The sequence below is a fragment of the Geospiza fortis genome, unplaced genomic scaffold, assembly GCF_000277835.1.
Source record: "Geospiza fortis unplaced genomic scaffold, GeoFor_1.0 scaffold79, whole genome shotgun sequence".
NCBI classification, from domain to species: Eukaryota; Metazoa; Chordata; class Aves; order Passeriformes; family Thraupidae; genus Geospiza; species Geospiza fortis.
Window position 1 is genome coordinate 2,446,669 of NW_005054408.1, and position 23,530 is coordinate 2,470,198.

Below are 23,530 nucleotides of genomic sequence, written 5' to 3' on the forward strand. Positions count from 1 at the left end.
GAGAGTACAGTTTAGCTTTTTATGTATGTGTCTATCTATATATAGTCAGAAATTTGAAGAAATAAAATTAACTAGAAGGCTGCCCCATGTTTTTCTGAGTATTTGTTACAGCTCCTTGACATAAGAAAAAAGATACTAGAAAGTAGTAATAATTCTTTTCAGGGTGTTGTATCATATACGTAGGGAATTATTTATAAATTCAGGGCACCAAGAAACCAAGAAATTTGTTTTCCTTTGTTTCAGTAATGTGGTAGTTTTATGACGGAAATGTCTGTTATTAATGAAGTCAGTTATATACTAAACAGCAAAGATGTGTGATAGACGTTCTACTATTTGGTTTCACAGAAAGAATGTGTTCTTGAGCAGTCTGGATTCTCTGAAACATCTCAGGAAACTCAAAGGGTAGAGCAGAGGGAATGACTGCTCCTGAACACTGCATTTCTCACTTAGTCATTCTGTTAGGCTTGAGAATCTCAATGACAAAAAGAGGAGCTATGCCTAAGAAAAAAAGAACATTCAAACCTTTAATTTTCATTTTGCATTCCTCAATTAAATACTTATTGTCTTTCCATGGCTTACTCCACTGAAGCTGGGTAACCTACACTCATTGGTTTTAAGCTTTTGTATTTGCTGTTGCTGCTTAACCCTGGCAATCTGGCAAGAAGTTCCATACAAGAACTTGCTTTAATTGTAGTGCAAGTATGAATACAGAACATAGAGGGTATTTTGGAACAGTTTATCTATGTAATCTCAGTGCTTAAAAATGTAACAGTAACTATCACATCACTTCCTTTCTCAAGTGAGTTGAGAATGTGATTGTTTGGAGAGCAGCTCTAGCCTGAAGAGCACTGCTTTAAAACAGGATCACTCCTTTGGAAAGTTGAGATCAGGCCTGTTCTGTCAGTTATGCCATAATATAAACATATTAAACATATTCTCCTTCTCATTTCCCTGAAGAGGTGAATTTTCTTTACAGTTCTGTATCTGGTTGATGAATTCTGCTGTTGCTTCTCCATCTGCCAGCACAGTCTCTATGTTACATGTTTGTGTAGTCCCTTTAAATTTTTGTGGGCATGGCTTTTGTTCACAGTTCATGAAGATGGGACAAATGGACTCATTTTCCTTTTGTTTGTTATTTGGGGAGTTTGAAGTGTAAAAGTCACAATGGTTGATCAATTCTAGCCTAGGACTCCAAGGACATAGCTGGGCTCTTCTCATAACAGCTGCCCAAAAGTGGTGCAATGCTCACAGTGTTCTTTGTATCCAGCATTACTCATCTATTGAATCAAGCCAGGAATCAAATACATTGATTTTTCACATTGCTGTTAGCTGAATTACTTAGTCAAACCTGCAAACAGTGCTAGGTGTGTGTTAGGTGACTGTCATGCACTATTAGTTCATTTATGGAAATCTTTCCAGAAATATTGATCATTTTCATGGTTGGCTTCATGTAATTACAAATCATTAGCAAGGTAGAAGAGAAAGATAGCTTAACAATCTGAAAATAAGATAACCTCGATTCACTTTTTTCAGATAGAAAAATTGCTTATGACTAGATTATATAAAAATACTTGAAACACTTTACAGCCACATACTTTTCAATGACCCTACCCAAGGAAGGCAGTATCTCAGGTAAATAACAATAACCACATACCTTTGCAGATGTTCTTCTGCCAATGACTTCTGAGTTGCTTTGAACTCATAAATTTGGAAAGTTATCTGCCTTTAGGAGGATTTAGTATTTCAATATCTTGCATTTAACCCCCCCCACAACCTACTCCCCCCAAAAAATCCAAACTCAACAACAACAAAAAACCCACTCCAATAATTATAATATAAATAGACAATTTCCCTGGCAAAGTTCATAGCATTTTATACATTGAAAGCTAGAATAACTTGCACTATCACCAATGTTAATAATTGTGTTGAAATAAAAGCTAGTGGAAAGGCAGTTATCAATTTTTGCAAGCTGTTCTTAAAACTGACATTTATTTAAATTCTCAATATCTAAAGCTTATTAAATGCTTCCTGTAGACTAAGCAATATTCTATCTTGAAGCATGCAACTGTTCCTTGCTACCATGTACTCAAAGTAAGCCAGAATCTATTTCTCTTATACATATTGTTACTTTAGAAAGGTTGTTTTATAAAAAGTAGCTTTTCTCCTATGTTAAAATTCACTGTTTTATGGAACATAACGTGCAGTCTACCTGTTACCTGTAACCTGAACTTTTGTGCAAGTTAGTGATCAGGATCTCATTCAGGACTGGCTACAGACATGTTCTGTCAGAAAAGCTATTTTTTGTCAGCAAATCTGTACTATTTATTCTTCAAGCAGAACTTTTTGAAAACCTTTAGCACCAGCATAGGTCTGACTTCCTGAAATGGGAATATTTCATTCAGCTCTCCCCATGTATCTCAGATCTGCTCTGCAGTTCTGAATTCAGTCTGCTTTAGTGCCATATAAACGGCAGTGCAATCGTTCTGCAGTGTGGACAGTGATGTCCTCTGTAAATATGTGAGGCAACAAAATTTCATTCAGGTACAACGCCCTTAGAAGAAAAAAATCTCACAAAAAACCTGCCTTCAAGAAACATCTTAAATTACAATGAGAATAAAGACTAACCCAGGCTATGGAATCCAAACAAAAATCCAGATGGCATTTACAACTCAGCTTTAATTACAGGCTTCTTAAATAAACTTGAATTTAACCACTTGTCTATCATTGTGCAACATGACAGGGCTTTGCTAAGGGAGCACATGTGGGGTCCATTAGAGCCAAATGCAGCTGAGGATAAGGAAGCAGCTTGGCTGGAGGGGCCGTAGGTCCAGACCTACAATTGAAGATAGAGCTGTGTTTAGGAAGGAGAGCAAGACTTTACAGGATGAGGGATGTTTTCTACTCTTCTGAACATCCAGAGTGGCCTTAAGAAGAGCCTGTTGTGGTGTCTGGCAGGGAACTGGGCACTAGTGGGAAAGCAATGCTTCAGTCCCACTGCTGTCTTTTTGAAATAAGTCTGTGCTCATTTGTAGGGAAGGATGTGTCTTTGTGAGAAGGTTGTAGCCTAAGGCAGGATTGCTGAATTCAAATGGAAAATAAACCTTTTAAGGATGCAGGAAAGCTTTTCTTCAGCAACCATGTTAAAAATGTAATAAAGCAATTATCTAATTTACCTGCCAGTATGTGAAGGAAACAGAAACAACCTTTTTCATGTTTTCCTGCTGTTTACTATACAGCTGATACTTTCCTAAAAGACTTGACCAGGAGAATGGGCCCTTTTAGCTGTACTCACGATCCACAAAGGAGGTGAAGAGCATTCTGAAGCGGCTCAGCCTGCTGCCTTCATCGGCCCACATGCGCACCACGCCCGTCCCCGTCTGCAGCGTCACATCGTTGGCCACTGTGCTGCAGAACTTGGCCTTCAGGTTCTCAATGGAGCTGCTCCCATCATACACAGCAACAAAGTTCCTTTTGCACTCATTGGAGTGCTCCATTTGATAGTCCAGAAAGCGCATGTAGATCTGGTAGAAAAGAGGAATCAGTGTCTTTAGGAGAAGAAATACAGAGAGGAGAGTTTTCTTTCTTAGCAAATCTTGAGTAAGATGTTTTCTTCCCTTACACATAGATGTAATTCCCAATTCACAACACTTTTAAACTTAGATTTTCTCATTAGATGTCCATGTGAAGCATTACCTGACATTTGTCTTGGGTATCCATTTCACTTCTCCCTGTTCCCCAAAACAATCTTTATTTAAAAATTTACTTTATTTCTGCTCCCTTTGGAAAAACACTACAAAGCAACACACTTGGTGAAGAAACACCCAAGAAGTTCTGCTAAATGTGAAGTCTGTTTCTCTAGAAAAAGATATAAGGAATGCATAAATGTACTGAAATAATTTTTAAAGTATTTTGACTGTTCTCCTTCCTTTCTTTCTAATTCATAAAAACAATGTTAAAATATAGGGGAAGGAGTCTAGTCAGAAAAGCTCTGAAGTAAAATAAGGAAATTAAAATTTATTGCTTCAGAATGAAAGCTAATTACTGAACCATAGCTGTGTTATGGAAGACACAAACCATGAAGTCAGGAGTAATTTGAATAAAAATGGAAATGAGAGAGAAGTAAGCTGGCTGTGTAGGAAGAATTAATGAATTTAAGCTAATCTTAATACTTCTAAAAGCAGAAATCTAATCCAAGAGAAGGCAGCATATGTGTTAGAGCATATGCAGCAAGGAAATTAGAAGATTGGGATGGTATTTAAAGAGTAAGTAAATAATTTATTTTGCTGGAGCAGGAAACTTGTGCAAGATTGTAATTCAGTTAAAATTACATTAACACATCAAAAGGCTTTTGAAAATCTTCAATGGCTGTATTGGAATTCTCCAAATTCTTCTGAAAATTTTGAGATATGAAACCAAGTCACTTAAGCATGCTGCAAAGGCCATTTTACACTTTTACAATTCTCAGATAGCCATCGTGCTGCCAGAGAAGCCATGTGCCCAGGTGGAGCCCGAGGTGCTGCTCCCCTGTCCATGAAATCTCCTGCGTGTCCCGGCGCACCGGGGTTATCCGAGCACCGGGGCTGTCTGAGCACCACTGCCAGGACTATCTGAGCACCGCACTGGGGCTGTCTGAGCAGTGCTTATTTTTCCCCGGCACCGGGGCTGTCTGAGCACCGGGGCTGTCTGAGCACCGGGGCTTTCTGAGCACCGCACCGGGGCTGTCCGAGCACCGGGGCTGTCTGAGCACCACTGCCAGGACTATCTGAGCACCGCACTGGGGCTGTCTGAGCAGTGCTTATTTTTCCCAAGAGACTGCACTGTATCAGATCTAATGGATTTTATCATCATAATTCTGCCTGAATTGAAGCTTGAGAAACCACTGTCAGAATGCTAAGAATTATTTTTCTGTAATGTTTTAAATCAATAATTTAGGATGATGATCTAATTTCAGGACTCACCCAAGTATAACTCTGCCTTCTGGCAACATTCAATAATTTATTAAAATACTTAAGCACAAGACCTGGTGCACTCAATGGCAATGTAGAGAGAAAATGGGTTTGTTATTGTTTCTGGAAGAACTTTGTCTATTACTTAGACTAGTATAGGGCTCTTGGGAATTGACTCACCTCCTCAAAGGCTCAAATATATTAATGGACTTTTAATTTCTTTCATGTCTTGTCCTCTTATCATCTTTTTGATTACTGTTTTAGAATGCACTTGCAAGGTGGTTAACAGGGCTGGTTAGTTAAGTGTTAGGAGTGTGTAAGAAGGCAGAGGAAAGATTTGTTATCTTGGCAGCTACTGCTTCAAAATATTTTTTAATTTTTATGCATCTGTAAGCAGAAGCAAAATTAAAGATGTGTATGCTCTATGGAGAAAAGTATGTGCTCTTCTGTGCAACATATTTAACAAATGTTATTCTGAAACTAATATGATTCAGGCTTTAGCTATTGTATTTTGGGGTTGTGAACAGGATTTTATCCTGCTCTCTGCATAACTAGGTAAAGCCTTTCCATTTAGCTCAGACTGCTGATGAAAGTGGGTTTCAAGGTGCAGGATTGTGAGCTACATGGGAGAAGCAGGCACATGTTCTGTTGACTTTGAACAGAACCAAATTCTCCAATAGAACCACTGGAGGCAAAACATTCCGTTTCGGCAGTGAGATTTACTGGAAATTACTGAAGATGTTAGCCAGCATTTTTGCCTGCAGTCTTCCAATAAAATCAGGATCCAAGTCAAATGCCCCTGAAAATTGTTGCTTAAACAGTTCTCACAGTTATTTGGTATTCAAAGCTTCAAATAATAGGAAGCCAGCACTATGGACTTATATAAATTTAATTTCAGAAACAATTATCTCTCTGGATTTCGTAACCCACTGCTACATGACTCACTTCAGTAAAGTACAACATGATGCAAATCACAGTTAGTGACCATTACCTGTTGCTGCTGCCACAGAAACCCATTATATACTGAATTATATGAACTAAACCTACCTTAGCATTTGGAGTGGCTTTAATTGTCCAGATACAGTCAACTGCTTGTCCTGGTTTTGTTTTTCCTTCTTGTTCTACTTGACTGGAACGTACTATTCCATCAGCTCCTGAGAGCTCAAACTGGCAGTCTAGGGAGAAGATAGACCTTGCTGTCAAATGCAATATGACATTAATTTAAAATTTCATGTATAAAGAAATGGTTACTGTAATACTATACCTGGGATGGGATTTAAAATACCTCCTAGGTAAGTGAAGTCAGGATCTGTAATAGAAAGAAGTCATGAATCACAAGGGCTATAAGTGCTTGAGAATCACTTCAAGCTTTAGTATTATCTGCAGATTATGTCCATTTTTTATTATGTCACAAAAAAAAATTGCCAGAAAGTTTACTGAATCAACTGGAGCATATAAAGACAAAATTTTTTAAGATGAGAACATTATTCCACAAAGATTGACCTTATCTGAAAAACATAATTCTACCCTGACAGCTCCGATTTCTGGCATAACACCAAAATTTACTATTCAGTATTTTGTTCCTACATTATATTCTGAATTTAACTGTGTTAGTTTTCACTGAAACCACTGGAGCTCCACAAGAGTACAGGGGATCTTTCTCTGTGCAAAAAGCTTATTTAGATTTATTTTATCAGACTGCTGTCTGTGTAGTTCTGAACAATTTGAACTGAACTTAGCAGAATATATCAACACTTAGAAATTGCTAACTGCTTTCTAGAAAGTAGGGGAAGAAGGCTGTTCAATCCTAAAGGTGCTTTTCCCTGGGTTATCTATCTCTTGTATTAGGCCACACAGAACAGCTCTAGACATGGTTTAGGAAACGCTGTTCTATGCAAAGAAAGCCCTAGTTCATGCAAAAGTGCACACTGGCTTGGTACAAAGTTCTTTTCCAAATGAAGGTTCAGAGTTTGGCTCTTTCTGTGATCCTATAAATTATTTTTTCTATAGGAAGTTTATCACTTCCCCTAGAATGCCTCAATCCTGAGCTTAAGACTCAGCACAGTTCAGAACATGCCTTCTTTGTCCTCCTCTTTTTATTTACCAATAGGGAAAATCTATGATCACTGTATCCAAAATTCTGCAAGGTTTTCAACCTTCTTTGCAAGCTGATTTTTTTATGAAGCAGGAGTATGTGCATATGTTCCCTTTCATTTTGAAAACAGTAAAATATTTTACCACACTTCATATAAATGAAGAGGAAGGAAAAGAAAAATATCTGTCCTTCATTTGTTGTAATCTATTGTGAAAATAGTATAGAGTTTAAATGTATATTTAAAATTCCAGCCTGCAACTATGGTAATTTAGTTTTGAAAGTGATGTTGATGAAATAAATGGCTTTGGAAATGGACTCCGCAAAATGCATAAGTACTGTCCCTGTGAAAACATTTTATCGTGTAATTCCCAATGGTCTGGTCACCATGTTAATTTGAAGTTTCTGAGTCTAAATCCCTAAGCAGTAATATATAATCAAGAATTGTGTTTTCATGTGCTCTAGGGGTGAAGATAAAATTAAGAAGTTCTGTTTGTGTATACATTTGTCGAAGTGGTAGAGCTGACATTTGTATATTGCCTTTTGTCCCAAAGGACAATAAAATGCTGATAACTACACGTGTAGTATCTATGAATACAATAGTCAAGCACTGCACAAGGACATCAGGTCAAGTTTTCATGTAAGAAGGATGCCCTGCCAGGTTTAACTAGCTCCACAGAGCAGATGTAATTTTTGTTTGTCTAAAGGCACTGTCAGCACATTGTCCTCTCCTTTGCACCTGTGAACTACACAGCACTTTGAGCAAAGAGCAGCTCTGTTGTCTGAGCCCTAGAGTTGAGGGAATCCAGTCTACCGAGAGCTCATGCTTAGACTGTGCAGATTTTGCTCTGGGTTTTCAGAATGGAGATTTAAAACTTTTTGCATCTGCCTGGAGTGCTATTGTAAATTGGTTCAGGTGTTTTTGTCCATGCCTTACAAGCCCAGAAGAGAGGCTGGTGAAGCAAGGCAGCTCTTTGTATACGTTGTTTTTCCTTTCCTACCACTGGTGATGCTGGCGCAAGTAGAGAAATAAAGAAGGGTGCTGCTGAAGACTTCAGCATGAACAAGCTCAACTGTCTTCCTCAGTAGCAAACTACAGACCTGTAATTTCCTTCAGTCAAGGTTCCCCAAGTGTTTTTAGCCATGTGCCCTGTAGGATTAGCAGGACTGAGACTGTGGCTATCACATTGTCACCGTGCCTCTGTAAGTGCCCATGCTCAAATGCAGCTCTAGGCTGAGAGGACAAACACACCCACAGAGCTCAATGGGAGCAGATAGTCATTTACTCCATCAGAATTTTAGACATCTTTACCTGGTATAAATGAGTACTTTGCTTGAAATCCCTTTCCTTCCAGCTCCTCATCAGAAATAAACTTGATCCACATAAATCTCCCTGTTGATCTAATTAGTGCAGGACTTTTCAGACCACAGTAACGATTAATGAGAGGGGAGAACCCAAAAGGTCCATCTCGAACCTCCAGGTGATCAAACCGACATTCAAATGAGGGTTCTATGTAATAAGGTTCATCAAAGGTCAACTCAATTCTTTGTCGTGGAGCAGCTAGACATAAAAAAAATTGAGCGAAAGATTAAATGAAGATCTTGATAAAAAACACAAAGACATGAATTAATGAAGACACAGGCCTCCAAAACAGCAGGATAAAAAAGAAGCTGGAAACTTCTCAAAACACATCTACAGTCTGCTACAAAAATATTTTCTAAAAGTTACTTTTGCATAGAATCATACAAAATTTTTGCTTGCTCATCTTAGTTGTTGAAAATTCAGAAATCACATTAATTTAATGCAGCACATATAACAGATATGAACATATATACAAAGGTATTCAAACAAGGTTAAATATTAACATATAAATTAAACAAGTATTCTGTGAAAGCAAAACACATTAAAAAGGACAAAACACTGAGCTATGCAGAAAAGAATGGAAAAGGGAAACAGGAAGAACTACTCAATATTTCTTAAACATAAAGTCCAAATTTGTAGATCTTTTCACAGAAGACATCTTTTATTAGAATATTCAGAGACGTGTAAGTCCTTCATACATGCCGGTGATATGCAGGTGGCTACAGATGTTGGTGAGTGTGAGCCTGTGGCAGCCTAACATCAGGACTGGGATCAGAACCCTAAGTCCTGACTCTCACACCTGTGGTTTGCATCCCAGAACTTTCTCCTGTGTGAATGAATGGCTTTAGTGTTCCTCATTCCTGGCACCGGCTGTGCTACATGAACCTCCTGATCCTGGCTGGCTCTGGAGTGACAGCCCTGAGGAATCACACCCTGCCTGCTTGTCCTGAATGCCAAAAGGATTTTCTCTGGCATCTCCAACCCTCCCAGCAGACCTTCTGCCTTGCTCACAAGAACTACACGCATTTGGAGCTGCTGGCAATGTTGGCAGTGCTCTGCATGAAGGAGCAGATCTTGGCTAGAAGTTCTGGAGGGCCTTGGCCCCTCTCAGGCACCCAGAGTGTTTCTGTGGAAGGACTGAGGAGGGCTGGAAGCTGCTCCTGTGCCCCAGCCCTGCAGCAGGACAGCCTGGCTGCTCCCTGGGGCACTCCTGGGCAGGAAAGGTGCAAAACCAAGATGTGCATGGAAACAAGCAAAAAGGAGGGGCCTGTGAACCACTGCTGTGCTCTACAAATAAAAACTCATCAAACCTCATTACTTGAAATATTTCAATTAATTGATATGAATCTGATGATTAGGCTGGCTAATATTTTTAGCTGACTTCAGTGGGGTTTGGGTGCATTCTAATAAGAGGAAAAATAATTGGAGTGTCTCAAGTCTTGCAGCCTTTATTTAAGATATTCTCATTGGAATAAGGTTTTATTCTAGTTAATGACATTTTTTTGTCCTCATCACATTATTTTAATAGTGACCTCACTAGTGCTAACAAATCTCTGTATTTTTAGTACAGTGCTATGGCAGCCAGATATATCTTTTTATTAATGAAGGACAGCATAAAGGTTTTCTGCTGGTGAGATAGAACATTACAGCATGGTGTGAAATAGCCTTCATCTTTTGCAATCCATTATTAGTGATATTAAGGTAACAAGCTACAATTTTTATCTTACTAATTCCATATCTTCATAGATTACAGTAGATATGCTGTTCCTTTTCCTGCCTGTGAGGATATGTCTTATTCTACATAGCTAATTTCTTAATGTTTGCATTTCTTATTTATTTGTTGTTATTACTAGAGAGAGAAAATTTAGCTTCCTGTTCAAGTAAATGACTGCAGAATTCATTATATTACCAGTATGGCCATGCAATACTTTACAGCAGGGTAAGATGACAGTTTTAACAGTTCAAGATTTTCCATTTAACACCAAGATTACAGCAAAACAAAGCAGAAATAAAGCATGTACCTTCTAAGATGTAGATGCACTCTTGATTGGGTGGGTACATGTTTGGATAGTTTGGTGAAGCAAAATGTCCTCCATTACTGGTCCGGACCCAGTTGTCACACTGGGTGGGAGGAATGCGATTCACTCCAATGTTTTGCCCACCTTAAGCAAAAAAAAAAAAAAAAAAGATCAAATAAGTGATCTGCAAGCCTGCAGATTTGATAAAGTAAAATTCTGGCATGACACATAGCCTATAAAGAAGAAAGTAATTTATTTGGGTTGCAAGCCCTTTTGTAAGGCTCTCATTAATATCTATCTAAGAAAATCTTATGTTTCATTTTGTAGTGGGATATATCCTAAGGAAATCACAGTTTTTTAATATCAAATATATCCAGAGATCCTTAGAAAGGAGAGGGAGTAATTTTTTTTTTTTTACCCAACTCAGTTCAGGTTTTTGATACTCTTCTTTCTAAGTGAAATAGTCGCAGTAGCTGCCAATACCATTATTTTATGAGTTATGTCATCTCCATTTCTATGTAAATATAATCAGAAATATTTGTCAGCTTTCATTGGTTTTGACCCTGATTCCAGAATATGCTGAGGAAGGTGGGATATCTATTTACAGTAATTTGTTGGAATGCAGGACGTTTGTAACAGAATGAATTTCAATATGCAAATACACTAAATACAGCAATGGTAGTTAATGAAATTCCTAAATTGCCCTGGTAGCTAAGGGTCTCATTTAGGATCACAGCTCCTCTTCTGGATGTACAGGGAAATGTGTTCTGTGACTGAGATGATGCACTTTAGTAAGGTAATTCTTCCTGCTGGATCATTCACAGAGCTTGGTTCAGATTTCTTCATCCATGGAGATGAGGTTGGGAATCTCTGACATTCTTAAGTACTTTGGCCCTTCTCTTTGGTATCCAGAGAATTGGAGAGAGTAAGACATAGGATATGTATTTTCAGCTAGGTATTTCCTAAATCTCACAGGGTACTCATAGTGTTATTTATATTTACACAGTTTTAATTTGCAGACCTGTGAGACCTGTACCATGCTGGTACAGGTCTTAGATGCCTCCAGTAAATTACATCACCTTCCACTGGTACCTTGACAGCCTTTTGATTTATGGGGGTGAAAACTCTCTCTCTTCTGCAGAAATTTTTCAAGGAAATTCTGTAGGTGGCAGTTCAAGGAATTCTTCTCTCTTAAGTGTGGGTAATCCCACATATGAAAAAATAAGTTTTGTGCAATTGATTCCTTCCCCACTCAGCAGGCTTCAAAAATGTTTGTGGGTGGACTATTTGAAAAGCTTGTTGTCAGATACAGAAAACATGAATTTCTGTGGTGGTTTCTTTCCCACCTCTAACATCTAAAACTGTAGAACTTTACCTGGGAAAGTGAAACTTCCATGTTCTTTGTGACTGCATGGCTTTGTTCATTTGGGACAAAATGCAGCAAATGGGGGAAAATGGAAAATCCTGCAGTTCATATTGGTAATTCAAGAGCTATTCATATCTGAATACAAACATTTCATTTCACTTATATTGCTCAATTAAAAGTTATAAAACTTCCATTTTTTGAGAGAAAATCATCAAACTAAAGTTGTACCTTGTGTCTTCTGTGCAACGGCAATGCCTTCCACTACCAGGATTGTTACAAGCAACACTGATGAGAGAAATTGGACAGGAAAAACATCAGTAATTCTTCAAAGTTATAGACCACTTTCTGCAGTCCCAGTTCATGCAAATCCTGGCATCACTGACCAAAACAACTTATGACCAAAACAACTTACTGACCAAAATTTCAACTTATGAAACCAGTGCAGTCTATGTTCACTGCTGGTCCTTCTTCCAGGTTCCTCAAGAAAGTGTGTATGAGAACAGCAATTCATTGTTTGAGGGGACTTCTAAGAATATTTTCTAGAGTTTACATGGTATCTGTTGTCTATAAAACTTTTATATCCTGAAACAAGATGTTTCACTGCTATAATGAATCATATTTATCCTAAAACTCTATTTGCATAATGTGTGCAAAAGACTTCTCCAGCTTCCAAGAAATTAATCCGGACCACAGGAGACATTGAATGGTCTTAACCCCTCCATAGATTTCACAGATTTGTGCTTGCAAGAGTGGTTGTTGTGATGCTGCCACACAATACCAGTGATTTCTGCAAATGATGAGGCAGTAGAAAATGGGCAGATGCCCATTCTGGAGATGGACAGCCTCCCTCTTTCTTTCCTTCCTTTCTGGCTCTTTTACTTTTGGCCTTTCCTTTACATTTACACATTCCCTGCACCCAAGAAGCATCCATATGAAAAACTCCATATTCCACAGTCCATCAGCAATTTTAAAGCAGCCTTAAATGTTTTGTCAACTTTGTCACTTCAAATTGTTTAGGATTCCCAGGAAGGGGAAAGAGAACAAAATAGAGTAAATTAATATGCCACTCTTCAAATCTTCTATTTGCTTCCATTTGCATCTGGAGTATCTCAGAAATTCTAGCCACATCTCTTACAGAACTACCTAAGCAGGCCTGGACTGCCCTGGACAGAAGGCAGCTGGGGGGAGATAGGACACAAGTTCCAAAACCACAAGTATCACTGAGATAGAGAACTGAGCAACTACTGCTTGTTTCTTCCAGTAGAGAACCAGGGGGTGTGAGACAAAGCAAGCAGGTGGCATGTTCAAATCAAACAAAGATTTCTCTTTTTTTTCTTTTTTTTTTTTTTAATGCACATAATTCATAATGCATCCTTGAGGTAGAAAATTCTATTTCAGAAACCCCTTAAACCATAAGTTCTTGGAAGTCTGGGATGTATTTGGGGCAAATATAATTTGCTGTATTTTTATACTCATTCTGCTTTTATATCTCTGTAAAGGAAGATACCAAGCAAGATGGACCTTTGATGTGACCTGGTATGGCCCTTCCCATGTTCTTAATCTACTTGTCAGGCAGGCATGGCCTTAGCACTGCAGGGCAAAAAAGAGATTTCAGCAAGAATTTTATTGTCATATTGTCACTTTCAAGAAGTTAATTTTATTTTCCCAGCCTTCCTGCCTTGTTGCTCAGGCATTTCAGTGGCTCAGTTGAAATGGCATTTTTTCCATCTGTGCTTTTCCCTGTGTTGCTGTTGGACTTTGAGCCCTTTGGAGCTGCAGAGTGAGCATGCACTGACTGTGAACCACAGCAATCTTGACTCAACTCATCCAGATGCTCCTCTAACACTGGCATGGATATATCATCTTGGGAAAAGATTAAAGGAATCAAAGTCTGCTCCTGAAAGTGTCCATCCAGCATTTATGTTTTATTTTGTATGTTTCTGCTGCCTTTTCTTCTCTCTACCCATACAGAAGTAGACTGGGTTTCATTCTGAAACTTTCCTCACCAACAACTGCTTTTTCCTGTGTAAGTCAGTTCATAGCTGTGGGTGTTTTCTAAAATACCATATGGGTCTTGCAAACAAGTGCTATGTTCTTAGAAGCTTATTTGATTTTTAGGGAAGGATTATGTTAGAGTAGGTGAAGATTTAAGCCGTTTTTCAATTTCCATCTTTGCAATAATTCTGCATTTTCATCAATATTAATATACTTAAAAATATACTATCTGTCATTATCCAAATACAAAGCAGATGCTGCTAATCATTACTGACTCACCCTAGACTGAAAATTCCTCCTTCAGAAGAAAGTATCTAGGACCCATTACTGGTATTCAGTTATGGATGTTCACTAGTCTTTAAAGCAAATGAACAAATATCCCATCTTTATTAACATATGATTGACATTAGTTTTCAGCTGGTTATAGTTTTTACTATTCCTTACATAGATGATATTATTCCACAATTATTTACAATTTATTTTTGCAGCTTCTCTGTTTAAACTGTACACTGAAAAATCTGAGTTTATGAGTTGCATGAACTTCCAATGCATTTGTACTCCTGAGATCACTTGTCCCTAACGGAGAATCTTGACAGTGGTTATAAAGTTGTCAATCTCTTTTCTACACTGGTTTTGGTGCAACACTTCAATGTTGACTTTTATTGTTAAAGTAAGGGCAGTTTCCCCAGTCCTGTGTAAATCACGTGGCAGTATGTTCTATTGCATTCACCTTTCTTAAAGATGTGTTGTGCCACCCTCTGTTTTGCAAGAACAGAGCAAGCTCTGTGTAACTTATGCTGCTTCTCAAAATGCAAAAAGAGCTTTGACTTCTTTTCTTAAAGCAAACACACAGAGAAATGTGAGTGAAATGAACATGTGACTAACAAAAGGAATGCAAATAGTCACTTTCAAGTAAGAGTGAAAATTTGAGGGTTTGTTGGTTTGCTTTGGTTTTTATTTAGTACAGCTCTTTACTATGGCTACCACTGTTCCAATACACCATTTTTTTTAAATTTCAGTATGCATCTACATTTATTTCAGTGATTGTACTGGTGGAAACAATGTAAGAATAGATGTTCTGTTACACTAACCATTGATTTCCCTTCTTGCTGATGTGGATGAAGAAACAAGCCCCCTAAAAGGAACTCAGAAAGCCTGATTGGCTTTCACTAGAGCTGTGCTGTTTCTAGAAATAGTCCTGTATGTGTGTAAATGCAAACAAACAGAGCCTATTCCTTGCAGAGCAGCATGGATGGATATGCAGGCAACTGCAGAAGATAGGGGTTGAATATTTGTCTGTCTTCCTTTTGTCATGTTATACGGATGACTGGGAAGGTATGGGCCACCTTCTATTTGTTCCCTGCCCTTTCCATCCTCTTCAGTTTTAATCTCTTACACCTTGTTCTTGCCCTTCCCTGGCAATGCCCATCCTCCTCATGCTCTCAACAACCCTTAAGATGCATTCAGTAGCCCAGGTAGCAAATGTTCCAGGGTCTTCCTTTGGCACTTTTATCCTGGCTGACAGTCTGATAAAGAAAAGAGGTGTCTCTGGCTAATGGTCTGGATGTGTGCTGTCTTCATCAGTGAGACATTGCTGGCAAAAAGGTGGGGAGGACTTACCTGTTCTTCTTGAGAGTACTGGGCAGGATTGCCTGAGGTAGTATTGCCTTAAACTGAGTGCACTGACATGACACAGTCTAATGTGGGAAAGCCAACAGGAGTTAAGGGGCTGTAAAGAAGGTCTATGAATACTCAGGATGAAAAGAAAAGGAAAAAAATAATCAGTCAGGATATTTTGAGACCTTTCAGACTGTTTCCATTAACCCGTTTTTGTGTGCATTTTAAAAACAACAAAGCAATCTCTTGGTGTCCTAAATTCATACTACTTCCTGGAAAAATAATTTCAAATCTGAAAGACTAATTTGGACAGTACAAATCCATATGGAGGAAGATGTCTAGGGAAGAGAAAAATCCTGGAAGCTGGTGCAGTAGAGAGCTAGGGCTGAACCACTGTCCTGGGGCTGCAGCAGGGACACAGTCACAGCAATTAGAACAGACATGAGAGACTGAACACTTTCACTAACAGTCTTGTAGCACTTCAGAAGGATGAAGAATGATCTTTTTATTTCTAATAAACTGCAATTCAAATAGTTATTGTGCACCTGAACTTGAAATGGGACACAGTATTCCTCTGCTCCTTTTTTCCTGTTTTAAAGTCTCTTTCAGATCTCTCTGACATGACTACTCTTCAGTGTGGATGAAAGATAAGTCTAGGCTTAGCTCCATAGTCTATTATGGTACAGCAAGCACAAGTAGTGAGTAAAGATGCCACTTGAACATGGCTTGCTGATGTAAGCAACAGCACAGTGCAGGATTGAACTGAATATCAAAGGGATTCAAGGGGAGAGCTGGGTGGTTTGTTTCCACTGGAGGAGTACAATGAGAATTCTCCCAGAGGAGCCTGAGCTATGGGACACTGACCTTATGAACTTAGAGATACTTAGGTGCTAAATGTAATAAAAGTTAGTGCTTCTGCACCTTACAGTGAGCTTCCCCACGATGATCTGTACCCTGCAGAAGAGGCCATCCTTAAGCCAACAGCAGCATGCACACTGAGGCAGAGACTGAGGAGCTTCTTTTATTCATGAATCTGGTATTTGTACTTGTATTTCATGAATTATGGTGCACACTCTTGTACTCCTATTTAGAGCTCTGATAGTTTATACCTGTGTGAGCATGAACTAGAAACACAGAAGAAGCAGCCAGCTTCTGTCTGTTTTTAAAAGAATGGATTTTTCATTTTCTTCACTTCTTTGCATTAAATATTTTAGATCACATAGCCTGCAGACAGCTGTATAAATTTTGAAAAGTGAAGACACTGAACATACAATTCAAGTTCTTACTATTCTGTTGCTGAAGTAGGCTTACAGAATAACATAAAAGAAGCCCCTGAACTGGTGTAATAAACTGCATTGTTTGCAGAAGTCAAGATGTTCTTTGTTGGCATTTCCTAAATTTTAGAAAGTAAATCTAAGTTAAAAAAGAAAAATGAAGGCATTTCTGCATTGGAGTATACAGAGGGAAGTTCACAAATGTGTGACTCCTACTTCACTTTAAAAATGAGAATACTACAGTTAGTTTTGCAGTAAATGGGTGCTCAACCCAATATTGAGAAATCAGCATGTTGCTTAGATAAACAAGTGCTTTAGGCTGCAAATCTGACATATGCTTGTACTTTATGGCAAAACACATTCTTCAGATTTCATGGGATACAGTTCTGCTCTGAGCTCCCTATGATCTATCTTTCCCCTGCTCTTTCTGCATGCTCTAGGGATCATCACACAGAGACACCAGACTCGATTTGCTGTGTGGCTCTGAGAGCAGTGTCTGTCTTCAGTGATGACAATGGGGGATCTATGCATGCAGGGCAAGCTGAATATCAAACTGGGCAGCAGTCAGGCACAGCTGAGAAACATTCCACCATGTTTTAAAATAAAGACTTCATCATTTAGAGTATTACACATTCTTAGTATAGTGGTAGCCAGAATCCTAGGGATAAAGATGACAGATTTTGCTTAAAGCAGGATTCATTGGATCTCTGTGCTCTGCTCCTTGGATCAGGCAGCACCTTGTACACACACAGTCCAGAGGGATGATAATTGGCAACTCACGGGTCATGCATGTTGGAAGATCTTGCCAGGATGCCTGCTTCTTTCTGGCAGATACAGCCTAAAGTAACAAATGCTTGATCTTAATTATGTACTCTGTTTTGCCTTTTGGGAATGGTTCCTTTTCTGTGTATTCTTCTTAAACTTAGCTCCTCATTTGCCCTGTGTACTAAAATTAGAGTTACTTTCAGCAACTGTTCATCACAGTATTTCAGGTTTTATATCCATTTTTTATTCATGCATCTAAACAGTAATATTAGCTATTAATAAGCTGGGGACATTTATGATTATTATATCCTATCCTGTTCTCTGGCCAACATTAATTACATGTTTTGGTTGCTCGTAAGGACTCTGATCAAGGATTAGTTGCTGCACAAATTCAAAGCGAGTGATTGACTGATGGGTGGTCTTGTAAAGAACTTGTGCAACTTAGACAGACAGGTAAAGCGTCCAGACACTGGATTTCATGTAATTCTGTGTGCACGGTCACCTCCTTTTCTTTCAAAAGGCTTATTAACTGCTTTAGGATTCAAGCCATTTTTAGCTCAGAAACAAACACTGTAAATTTCAAGGAATGAGATTTTTCTTTCTCTTCCTAGCATTTTATATGTTTGTTAATTTACAAAAGGAATACTGGATTGCATCTGTTGCTGCTGTATTTAAGGCTAACAATTCTGTTGCTGAGGATGAAAACATGGCAGTTTTTGAATCCCAAACATTTTTATCGTTCATAGCCTGTATACATTCCTTAATCTATTGCAGTCTCAACAGAACATTTGCAGATTGGTAAAATGAGTATCAAAGAGCATTTAAGGTGGCTGCCTACAACTTATCCTATTAACAGCTCCAGTGGTTTCCTCATATTGGAACATACAGCAGGATTGTCACCGAATAAAGTACAGAGATGAAGGTGTGCATCAGGCAAGACATATTTTAGCTGGTTTAAGTCTTACCCAGAGCATGCTAGTGGAGCTGCCAACGCATTTTTAATCCTTCTCACAGAACCTTGATAGCAGAAGTGGGCTTCACCAGCTATTAACAGTGACTCTGATGCCTTCTAAGATCCAAATCTTGTTAGCCATTAACTGCCAGCAGGATATCTGAATGCACTTAGGTCTATTCTCAGATGTAACAGTTTCATCTCACTCCAGCTGTTTCCAGTAGGGATTCCTCTCTTTAAGATTGCCAGAGAAACAAATTGGGACTCTATCTCTGCAGAGAAACCAGGTTAACTGATTCAGGAAGTAAGTGCAGTTCTCCCACATCCCTTTGATAAAAATCATCTCCAGAACAATTCATGCTTGGATGGATCTGTGACAGAGTCCCCTCTAGGTTGGCTAAAAACATTTAATGTTTCTGATCCTGTCCTCCATTAGAAATGTATAAGCAGCTGTGAGCTGCTTCATTTTACCAGTTGCTCCACATCCTGTTACTTATAATCCATCCCTGGGTCTGTCTGCCAGCAAAACTTCTGCCAGAATAATGATAGCTTTCATTTTTAAAATAGAAACTTTCCTTTTTATATGGAAGAGCCTTTTTTTTCATCTCCAAGCTGTGTGCAGCAAGAGACTGATGAGAAGACTGCATGTGCAAACCATGTTGATGAGGGGTTTCAAAACCTTATTAAAATATGTACACTGACTTCTAAGTTCAGATGACTTCCCTCTAGCTGAGACAGCTAAGAGCTAATCCTGCTGCATATGACTATTCTGAATACATCTTTCCCAGAAATAGCTTATTCCTAGAGAAATTGGATAGTGATACTTTTGACTTAAAAATCGATCAGATTATACCAGAGTTCTTTATCTTCTCTTATTTATTAGCAATATACTATCCTTTTCAGTGGAAATAATTTCTGGAATGTCTATTACAAAATTAGTATTTAAAGTTCTCTTCTGCTATATTCTTTCATGACTGGCAACAATTTATGTACAGACTACAATTTTTCCTTTTCCATCTTTTCACTCTCAGTCCCTAAAAAGAGACTTAACTTAGTGTTCATCAATTTTACCATATGATATAGGAGGTTTTGTGAAATGATTTCTTAACATATTGGCCATTCTTTCCTGCTGCATAGTGGAGTCAGCTTTGTAATAACAGAAAACTGAGTGAAGCACAAAGATAATCTGAAAGAAACGTGGATTTTTTTCAGTAAAAGTTACCTGTTGGTTTTTGTTGTAAAATTTACACTCACCCAACCCCATATCTTGCAGTAATTTGAGGTGGCAGTTGCCAGTTGTATGTTGACAGAGGCAGCAAGCTGTTTAAAGGTAGCAAGCTGTTTAAGTTGTCCTAGACTGTAAGTGCTTCATTAGTTAAAAAAACACCAAATTGGAATGTACAAGGCAGACAAGCAGCAAGCTTGTCTGCAGTGTTAGAATCTCAGCTTGAATCCAAGACACTAAAATTTTGCTTCAATCCAGACAAGTTATACTCCTAGTGCTGGGTTTGTTTTGTTTGTAAACTACAAGTACTAGAGTATGTGCAATTAGCAGCTCTCTTCATTTCTCCAGTGAATTATGACTTTCTGACAGGTTCATAAATGATGAATAGCTTATAAAGTTTTACTTCAAGGGTAATTTTTCTGTCTAATCTCTCCCTGTGAATTAAACCTTAAGGAAGATGCTGAAAATCTTAACTTTTTCATTACATAGGGATACATAATTTAGTAGCTCCTTTAGCTTCAACCCAGTGTTATTCTATACTCTGGCTACAGCCATATACATGATTTACCCACTGAAATTTGCTATTTATATCCATGTAATTGTAACCAAGTTGTTCTGTAAAAATTTTAGCAGCCACAGTCACTTATGTCTTAGGAAAAAGAGGGAGTTAATGAATTTGAAGTTATGCTTCAGGGTGGTGCATTTTGAATATGAAGTTTGCATGTGTATGAAGAGCAAGGTGTAATACACACCACCAAACCCTCGCCTTGTTTTTAACACTGCAGCTTTTTGAATCCTGGTCTGCAGTTACTGAGTTACTTTTGCTGAACTGCTTAGCACTGCAAGCAGTTTGGAGCTTCACTTTTTTCAGTGCAGCAGAAAAGGTGGAAAGTAAATACTGTTTAAATAAAAAATAATATTCTGACTTCACTCGATACTGCCTTCAGTAGGGTCACTGTAGCTTCTACAGTCAGTACATTTGCTTTTGGCTTCAATGAACAAATCATGAAACTATTAGGAGATTTTTGAATAACCTTTTTTCTGCTTGTGTTCAGCTTTTTGTGGCATTATTACACCTTTTGGTTTTGGAAAGAGGCAGCCATAATTTCTAGCTTTTGTGTGGAAGGAAGCATTACTTCCTAACACTACTTGTTTGTGAGAAATTAACTGTTAAAATCATGCCAAAATGCAAATGAGGAGCTGGAGCAGAATGGCAGGAAGTTAAATCATAGCAGTCCACATTCTTGCAACCTGATGGAGTTGGAAATAATTCTGTAGTCCACTGGAAGGTTGGGAATGTAACAGTAATTTGTTCTACCCCTGGCTGCTTGTTGAATTACTGGGTCAGAAGCTAGAGAATTCTCTTTTTGGCATTCTAAATTAATCCAATATATTAACTGAAATAGACCAAAACTAATGTAGAGGAAGGATTTAACTGACAGCTTGTACAGTTTTTTAAATCAAATACCAGCATATGGAAATGAAAGAGGGAGCATATTTGAAGCATGGGAACAAGCCCTTAGCAAACACATTTCGGGGGAACACCAGGTATGAGGAAATTCAAGGTAGGTATATTTACTTCCTCAGCCTAACAGGGGCATGGCTTTATTCTGAAAGCAGCTGCTTTTCTCTCTCATGAAGTGGAGGGTTATGGTGCTTTACTGTTGTACAGCAGTTGCATTTTGCAAGCTGTGCCAGGCTTAGGGAAGGATTCTAGCGTGTTTAAGATGGCATTGAGAGCTGAAGGAGGAGGCAAAGGCTTTGTCCTCCAAGAGCCCAAAAGCAGCAAGCTCTTGGCCTCCAAAAGGTTCCAGAGCCCACTGAGAAAGCAGGTGGGCATTGGCTGGGCTCCACTTGAGCAAAAGCTGCAGCCACTGAAATCTCAGGGCTGTCGTGCTCCAGCAGCGCTGCCACTCAGCACTGCTGCCTGGGAGAGCTGGAGGAGAGCAAAGAACCCAGGCACGATGATGGGCTCAGGATGAGACTTTTAAAAGTTCTGCTGAACACTATAGACAGAGACAAAGAATTACATTAAGGTTTTATTTAAATAGTCCTTGATATTGATAGCTGAGGAAGAACAGATGAATAGCTCTGAACAAGCTTAATATAAGAAATTCCAACTGCCACAAAGTATGAGGGGCTCTTTTCTGCCCTGAGGTAACAGCCACAAAACAGAATCTCTGTGGATGACAGAAATGTATACATGCATTCTCTGTTAAGAATAGAAGATGTTTCTAAGAAGTATTAAATAAAATATGACTTCTCATGATACACTAAGCTTCACAGTACTTTGCATGTGGTTTAGCAGAACTCCCCCAGTTCTGCACATGAAGCTATCTGTATGGAGAAAAAAAAATTACTGCCACTGTAGGTAGGGCTTCCATGCAGAATTTAAGATACAATTTGTAAAATATGGGTGGTTACTTTGAATTTTATTCCCAGCAGTTTCCTTCTGGAACTGAATCTATACACCTATCTACAGGAATATACTTTTTTGTTTCTGATTAGGTGTAATAATGGGACTATGTAAGGACTTCTATTGAAGCAGAGCTAAAAGGGAGTTTATGATGCTAAGTAATGATAGGTTGTTTCTGTAGTCATGGCAAGGGATGCGTTTAGAATACTAACAGCTTATTGACTAATGGCTTTGTGCAATTTATGGATTATGAATAATACAAAAAACTTCCTGTAGAGGGACTTTTTACCCGGACACTAGTGTGATTATAAAAAAAATATACGGGTCTGTTCAGTGGAAAACCTGTACAGTCAATTTTGCAGCAATCACATATTTTTGAAATGTAATTAAATCTGCATGTGTATAAAGTATTTAAGTAGTAGATACAACAGTTGTATTTTATGGTTGTTTTATAGTGGCTTCTGATATTTAAATATGTTACTTAAAAGAGGCAGTAGAAAAAAGAATCTAAATGCCTTGTATTCCCCATGTAAGCCATATGTTCCTACGTTGTCTAAACTCAATGAATGGTTAACAATATAGAGACAGACATTTATTAAGAACAAGTATCTTCTGTCTCTCAGTTATGATGCTAATAAATGAAAAATATTTTTTGAAACCCTAAAGACATCAAGTCCTTAAGGCCAGGAACATGGGATTTTATGGCCCATGGAAACATTCTGGATTTAAAACAGACTTCTTTACAACTTTCATACTGTGGGAAGACATCAATGTATACACTAAACAATTCTCCACTCTGCAGTAGTGCCTTGTTGGCTTCAATAATGCATGCAGTCACAACATCTCCTAACAGAATAATTTAAAATAACAATCATCATTAAAAAAAATAAAACAACAGACTGGAATCCCCATCAAGTCTGCTATTGCTCAAGAATATACAGAATGCTAGAAATAATCTCTTGAGGCACAAGGTTAAGTGCCACATCAAGATTTTCTTTCCTAACAGAAACCCCTCGCCCATTGTTGAGCTGTATAAATAATAGCACAAAGAAATACTCGGATGAGGAGCCTTGCTCCGTTGTTTACCTCTGAACAGAAATAAGTTAGAAACAAGATTTAAAAGCCTCTAGAACAAAAGCACAGGTAAACACCGGTCAGCGTGTAGCTTGTGACTCGGGTGACTGATTTTATGAAAACCTTACTGAAAACAGACCATGTTCCCGATAACAAGTGTGATAAGCTGAACAGTGTGGAGCAGCTCGTCAGGACAGTCACGAAAGCAGAGAGTATTTTTACTGTGAAAAGACGAGCGTAGGATTCCGCCGGTGTGTCTCGGGAATATACGGGTCACCGGGGTAGGGTCGCTGCCACTGTGACCCACCTTTCTGCAGGCTGGGACCCCCCGAACCCGAGGTGTTCCTAACACCCCCAAACCCGAGGTACGGAGGTGTCCCCGCCGCTGGGACCCTCCCCAAGCCCGAGGTGCCGAGGGGTCCCCCCC

The 23,530-nt window shown here is 38.6% G+C and overlaps 1 protein-coding gene across 1 annotated transcript in view; it reads right to left on the reverse strand.

The window, feature by feature from the left end:
• NETO2 (neuropilin and tolloid like 2) overlaps positions 1–23,530 on the reverse strand; it is a gene marked incomplete at its 3' end in the record, with an annotated part of 29,029 nt that overhangs the window by 4,113 nt on the left and 1,386 nt on the right. Inside the window, exons 2-7 of the mRNA XM_031061308.1 lie at positions 12,014–12,070; positions 10,423–10,563; positions 8,351–8,599; positions 6,211–6,255; positions 5,994–6,121; positions 3,293–3,521 (exon numbers count right to left, since the gene is read on the reverse strand). Of these exons, the coding sequence (XP_030917168.1) occupies positions 3,293–3,521; positions 5,994–6,121; positions 6,211–6,255; positions 8,351–8,599; positions 10,423–10,563; positions 12,014–12,070 (849 nt within the window). The remainder of the gene's footprint in view (positions 1–3,292; positions 3,522–5,993; positions 6,122–6,210; positions 6,256–8,350; positions 8,600–10,422; positions 10,564–12,013; positions 12,071–23,530) is intronic.